Source organism: Mus caroli, chromosome 5, assembly GCF_900094665.2.
Source record: "Mus caroli chromosome 5, CAROLI_EIJ_v1.1, whole genome shotgun sequence".
In the NCBI taxonomy this organism is placed as follows: Eukaryota; Metazoa; Chordata; class Mammalia; order Rodentia; family Muridae; genus Mus; species Mus caroli.
The window spans coordinates 29701284-29708082 of record NC_034574.1 but is presented as its reverse complement, the minus strand read 5'-3'; the positions used below and the strand labels follow the sequence as shown (position 1 = coordinate 29708082).

Below are 6799 nucleotides of genomic sequence, written 5' to 3'. Positions count from 1 at the left end.
CACACACACACACACAGAGAGAGAAAGAGAGAGAGAGAGAGTGGGGGGGGGTTATAGAAAATATGGGGAATATGTAAACTTCCACAATTCCTCTCACCCAGAGGCAGAGTCATGGTAATAATCAAAATAACTAGACAATACTTGGACAGCCCAGCATGGTGCCACATACCTTTAATCCCAGAGAGAGAAGGCAGAGGCAGGAGGATGGATCTCTCTGAGTTTCAGGTCAAGAGTTACATAGTGAGACTCTCAAAAGCAAAAAGAAATTACTTATCTAGAGATAAGAAGTTTTTTATTCACACTTTTCACCTTATAGAAGAAAATTTTCTTCCTATATTTTGTTCTATCAAGTAAGCCACCTTTTCTCCCCAAATCTTTATTTTTTTAAAAAACAAACTCTCAGGACTGGGAACATAGCTCAGTGATATCATATCACCAGAACACTTATTTTCTAAATGAGTTTTAATGATGACATTCTTCAGTAGGTTGTTCCCGAAAGTTCTCCTTATTAATTATACAAATCCAGATTAGAAATAAAACGCCCAGAGTTGAGAGAAAGGACTGAGCTGCAAGAGAGCACAGGGCTCAACACTCAGCATGGATTTCCAGGAAATGTTTTGAGCGTCTCTTTTCTCTTAGTGCACTGTGACTCATGGTCTCTCTTCTGTTTCAATATTCTCTCCAGTCACAAGCAGCTAGCTTCCAAAGATCTATAAGATGTCAGCAAAGAACTAAACAGGAACTTTTACTGGCACAGAGTCTGAGTGGCCTATGTTCTAAAACAAGCCTGTCTGCAACACTAGTAAAATTCATTCCCTGGTGAAAACTGAGCACCACCAATGTATCCGTTTTATATAGAACAGAAAACCGATAGGCAGTAAGTATAAGTCGACTCTTTCATATATATGCACACATATAGTTTTTTATTAATAATCACACCTAAGTAACTCACCATGTACTTGACAAATACAACTCATCCAACTGCCTGCAGACACACAGAAGCACACCTCTCTAGCTATGCTTAAAACCTGGTTTAACTACACTGCACCACGAACTAAATGAAACGCCAGGAGAGTACGAAGTGCCTCGAGTCACAGGCTGCTTCAAGTGTCACTTGGAAAAAGAATATCCCATTGGATGCGTTCACACTCCCCCGCCCTCAGCACTCCCGCCGAGACCTCCTAAAAGCATTATGTCATCCACTACCCGCACATCTCTCACGCTGTCCTGCACTCCCAGCTCCCAGGCCTGATGAGGAGGTAACCCAAGAGATCTCTGCCTCTCCAAGTTCTCTTCATAACAGTCAGGTGCGCCACCGCCCCAGTTTCTCCAGAAGAGAGAAACAAGTTCGTTCCCTAACTTCGCAAACTGAGAACGGCGAAGGCACTGGAGTCGTGACGCCCCTCAACGAGTCCCTGGCTGGCCTGACCCGGCTCTGTCTCCTCTGAGGGAGGATAGAGACCCCGCAAGGCGAGGGCCCGGGCCGGAAAGGCCTGGCCTCAGGGAGGCACCGCGACCCTCTGGACAGGGGACAGTGTTGGCCATGCCCAGCACGCAGGCCAGGGGCGCGGGCCCCGGGCGGGAGCTGCGGCGCCCGGACTCACGGTCGGTGCAGCGGTTCCTCGGCCGGACCTGGCAGCGGCGGTGGCGGCGGCGGCTGCCCCTGAGGCGGCGGCTGAGGGGGTTGAGGCGGCGGCGGCGGCGGTGGCGGCGGCGCCTGCGGCGGCGGCTGCTGCTGCTGTTGCTGCTGAAACGACTTGAGCGACTCGAAAGCCTTCATCAGCTTTTCCAGGGTTGCCATGACGGCTTCCTGCCCGACGGGACAGACCCTGAAGACTTGGAGCCTACTGGCACTACGAGGCGCCACTTAGCAGCAAGGCAATGAATGGGGCTCTGCGCGGCAGGCAGAAGCGGAACCAAGGCGCTCAGCCATCTTGGGCCCGTCCCGGCAACCCTCGCGGCGAGTGCGTCCCGTGACGTCATGCCGGCGGAGACGAGGCCACGCCAGACCCGCAGAATTGACAGGCGGATGCGTCGTCCTCTTTCCCGATATCTGGGACGTAGGCCGGCCGGGCTTCTTCTAGTTTAAGACTCTCCGCCCCGCGGATGTGGCCCCGCCCCTTCCCGGCAAAAGCCAGCCCCCCCCCCCTTAGTGAAGAGGGCCAAGCAAGAGGATAAGGTGGGCGGGGCGGGCTGCTAGATGAGGGGCGGAGCTGAGCGGAGAGTGGGCTTTAGGGCGGCTCCCTGGCACCAGCGATAGAAAAGAAGTAAGGAGTGGGCAGAGGAGTTGGGGAGACCCGGAAGGAAGAAAAGGCTGGAATGGGGAATGACAGCGAAGAAATTTTCCTGAATAAAGCCACCCTACACCTGGAGTCATCGGGAAAGCGGTTGTGGAGCTCAGAACCCAAAACCCAAAGAAGCTCTCTCTTCCACACGCCAGGTGGTGGCCTGAGCTTCAGTCCCGAGCGCAGCGTGCCGGAAGCTCCCTGCAATGAGAAGGGAACCAGGGTGACCCGTATTCAGGACCAAAGAACCCTTTATGATCCGTGGACCCCGAGGCACCAGAAGTGTCTGCGGTAGAGAAGGCTGAGAAAGGGTTTCAGGCAGGCAGCAGTAGTTACTGTCCAAAGAAAGACTGTGGTTCATTCAACTTTGGTCACACACTCTACATTGAGACACGGACCCTGGAAAGTGCTGTGGCAATCAGCCAGGACCTACAAGGGGCCTCATTGCCACCAGCGCTGAAGTCCTTGTCTCTAGAGCCTCCATCTCCCAAAGGTGAGCAATTAAAGCAGGAAGCTGAAAATGGTGTGGATACACCTAAGCTGCCCCTGCAGTCTGCCCAGCAAAAAGTGTTGGCTTCAGCCGGGCATGGTGGTACATGCCTTTAATCACAGCACTTGTAGAATGCTTTTTGAGTAGCATGCACGAAGCTCTGAGTTCAACCCCTGCACTTTATAAACCAGGGGTGATAATCATGTACTCTGCAGGTAGGAGGAGGATCAGGATCCAGGTTTTCCTTGGCTTCATAGTGAATTCAAGTCAGCATGGGTTATATCAGAACGTGTCTCAAAAGAAAAAGGAAAAGAAAAAAAGCCAAGCAGTGGTAGAACACACCTTTAATCTCAGCAGTCAGGAGGCAGAGGCAGGCAGATCTCTGAGTTATAGGTCAGCCTGTTCTACAAAGTGAGTTCCAGGACAGCCAGAGCTACATAGAAACCCTGTCTCAAACAAACAAACAAACAAACAAACCCGTGCCTGCTTCAGAAAAAAGCTGTCTGGAGGTGATCCATGCAGTGAGAAACCCAATGAAGCTTCAGGCTACCCATAAGACTCAAATGCCCTATTCCATGGCCATAAGGCACTCCATTTTCTCAAAATGGCCCTGTTAAACTGGAAAGGAGAGCAGAGAAACAGCCTTTAGATTCTATGTCCCCTCTGTTACTAATGGCACTATTAGATGCACAGAGCCAGTGCTAGCTCTCACATGAGGCAGCCTCTAACAGCTGGCCAGGGTTGGTAGTTGCTAGTAGGCAGACTTGGAAGAAGGCCCAGTGAACCATGTCTCTTAGCACTCTCTAGGTTATGATGTCCCTGCTCCCAAGTATGGGCAGCTAGTAACTGACTTCTTCCCAATACAAGACAAAGATAATGGGATGTCACACAGTTGCTAGGTTACAAATGTAACTTCAGTCTTGCCAACTACCAACTTCTCAGCTTATATACATTGATGAAGAACAATTGGCAAGATTTAACATAAAGAACTACCCATGGCCAACAGTCAAGACAGATATTGGTGGTCCATCAGCCCATGTATGAAGTAAACCCTGACAATACCACTAAAGCTCCAAGGTGATTCTTTCGAAGCCAAGTTCTCAGATAAGGTACTGGTACCTAATTGCCTGCTGTGAGAAGTGGTAACAGAGGACCTATGTGCGCTGGGCCCAGATTCTGGAACCACAGAAACTGGATAGTTATAAATATGTTTTGCTAGGCAACTATACTCTGGTAATTTGTTTGGCAACAATAGGTATATTGGTTGGCTTACACTGCTGTATCAGGGTACCACTGCCTGGGAGCTATCAATAGTTGTTTATATTCTCAAAGTCCTTCAAACTAAAAATACAAAATCAAGGTGTTGGTAGAGCATCTTCCACTTGAGGCCTCACATCATCATCATCCCTCTGTGTCGGTGTCCTAATTTATATGAAAACATAAGTAACTGAATTAAGATCTAGTAACTTCACTTCCGATAAAGACTTTCAGGACCTAGTACATGCCTGTAATCCCAGCAGTAGGGAGGCTGAGACAGGAGGATTTAAAGTTCAAGGACAGCTTTAGCTGCCTAGTGAGTTCCAAACCAGACTGGCTACACAGACCCATCAGAAAGGGAAAGAAAGAAGGCTACCATCTGTTCTCCAAACACAGACCAGTCTGATATTCTAAGGAGTTAAGTGTTTCAGTACATAAATTAGTAGGTGATAACAGATAAAACCAAATGCATGCTAGCAGTTACTCTGACCATCCATAAAACCAAATGCATGCTAGCAGTTACTCTGACCTGACCTTATTCAGAAATACAACCTGGTTTTTGTTTGTTTTGTTTTAAAATCTGGGCAATTTGCCATTTAGCTAAGATACCACAGCTAACTACTAAATAAGTCCTGGCCTAAGTAAGTCCACCACCTACCTTGCTACATCCTCGGGCTGGCTCTGCTAGCTGCCAGTGGCTTTCCTTGGCAGACATTACACATTCCTGCGATCTTCGATGAGCTTCAGCTTCACTCACAGCATCATACATCACTTTCTCAGGGACAGCTTAAAGAAGCTCCAGTCCTGCAAGCAACTGCCTGATCTCTCAGGATGCCCTGCTGTCCATAGGGTTTAGTACAAGAGTGAAAATAAAGACCCATGTACAAGTATTTTAAGAACATACACAAATGAATGTGCCATACATATAGCAATTTGCTATATAACTGGCCTTTTAGATATTGTCTCCTAATGCAAGGGGAAGGGGAAGGGTTTGTTAACTACTTTGATGCAACAATGGTATAAGTACTACTACAGATCACTGGTACTAAGAGTGGGGTTGTTGCAGTGATAAAGATGACTGGATGTTTCTTGGGCTTCTGGGAACTTGTTTATGGGGCAGAATATGGAAGAGTTTGGAACTTAAGAGGAAAAAAAAGTGGAATACTATCTGCAGAGTTGAATGGGCCTTTCTGGTGGAAGCCTAGATGACAAAAATTTTGAGAGAGGGGGTAGATGATTCATAAGGAGTATGAAAAGATATCATAAGAATAAGGATATCGGCCCATATTCCCAACACTCACTTTAAGAAGTTAGGTCTTGAAATCCAGAGAGATGGTTGAGCAGTTATGAGCTTGTATTGCTTTTGCAAAGGACCTGGTATGGCTCACGGCACCCACACAGTAGTGCACAATTATCCAGTTCCAGGGAATCTAACTCCCTTCTTCTGACTTCTAAGAAGACAGAGTGATCACAAAGCACCAAGTGTTAGATTTCAGAGTGCAGAATAGAGAGACAGAGGCAGAAAGAGACCAGAATCTGACTTCATCAAAGGAGACTTTATTTCTGTAGGAAAAGGGAGTCTTCGAGAAGGTAATACTTGGAGTTTATATAGAGGCATGAGGATGAGGAATAGCGTTATGTGCAAGTCTGTAGTCTCTCCTTTCTGCAATTGTCTAGTCAGTCCTTTCTAGAGTTCACTGATAATACTCTGAGCAAGGCCAGCTATAATCTCTTAGGAATTCTTTTTTTACAACCAAGGCCCTCTATCACCAGGCCTAAATGTGGTACATATACATACATGCAGGCAAAACATTCATAAATATATATTTTTAAAACTTTTTAAAAAGCCAGGTATAGTTGCATGCTTCTGTAATCCCAGAGCTGGAATAAATAGACAGGTGGACCCCCAGAGCTCATAGCCAACAAGTCTAGGCAATTGGTGAGTACCAGATTCAGTGAGTGAAAGACCTTACCTCTAAAGATAAGGTGAAGAGCAATAAAGGAAGATGCATATACAAAGGATACTGAGAGAGATGTAAACAGATAGTCAGTGCCCTGGCTCATGAAGCTTCAGAGGGGAATGAGAACTTGATCAGGTACTAGCATGTGATAGTAACATGGGATAGTCTAGCAAACAACCTATTCAGTGAATGTCCAAAGAACTTGACTGAGGATTAATTTGAATATAATGGATTAATGTTTTTGGTGGAAATATCAAGGCAGGATTTCATTCAGGTTGTGCCATGGTTACTGCTTACTGTTCTTATCCAAGTCTACAGTCAGAGACAGAGAGAGACGGAGAGAGGGTGGAGGAAGTAAAGGGGAAGTTTGGCAAGAAAAGATATATGACAAGGAGAGGACAGATGAAGAATCATGGCATTCTCCACTGAAACTAAAGGAAAGCTATCTTAAAGATAAGACCTCTAACCTACTGATGTATCAATCTTGTGGAAATGCACACTCATTTACTACAAGGGAATGAATCTAAAATGAAAATGCTGCTGAAGGAATTGCCTACTAGTACTTAGAGAAGTGTTTCCCAAGATCATCAAAGACACCAATGCAACTGTGGTCCATGGGGATCAGGCTCCATCCCAAGTCGGCAGCAGAGTTCTGGCAGTGTTGTTATACACATGGTATAGATGTTATAGGAATGAAAGAGATGGGATTAGGGAGGTCATCGAGTCTTTTAAGAATCTCTAAGGCTAAACATTGTGTGGCAAGTTTGAAGTCCTTGTAAACAGATCCTAGGCTTTCACCATATAAA

The 6799-nt window shown here is 46.5% G+C and overlaps 1 protein-coding gene across 2 annotated transcripts in view; it reads right to left on the bottom strand.

Moving 5' to 3' along the window:
• Htt (huntingtin) overlaps positions 1–1968 on the bottom strand; it is a 147431-nt gene extending 145463 nt beyond the window's left edge. The window contains exon 1 of one of the 2 annotated variants that reach the window (XM_021163625.2): positions 1605–1968. In XM_021163625.2, coding sequence (XP_021019284.1) covers positions 1605–1801 — 197 coding nt within the window. In that variant the 5' untranslated portion in view covers positions 1802–1968. The remainder of the gene's footprint in view (positions 1–1604) is intronic. The other variant, XM_029477727.1, reaches the window with a different exon arrangement.
• Between the last annotated feature and the right edge of the window lie 4831 nt (positions 1969–6799).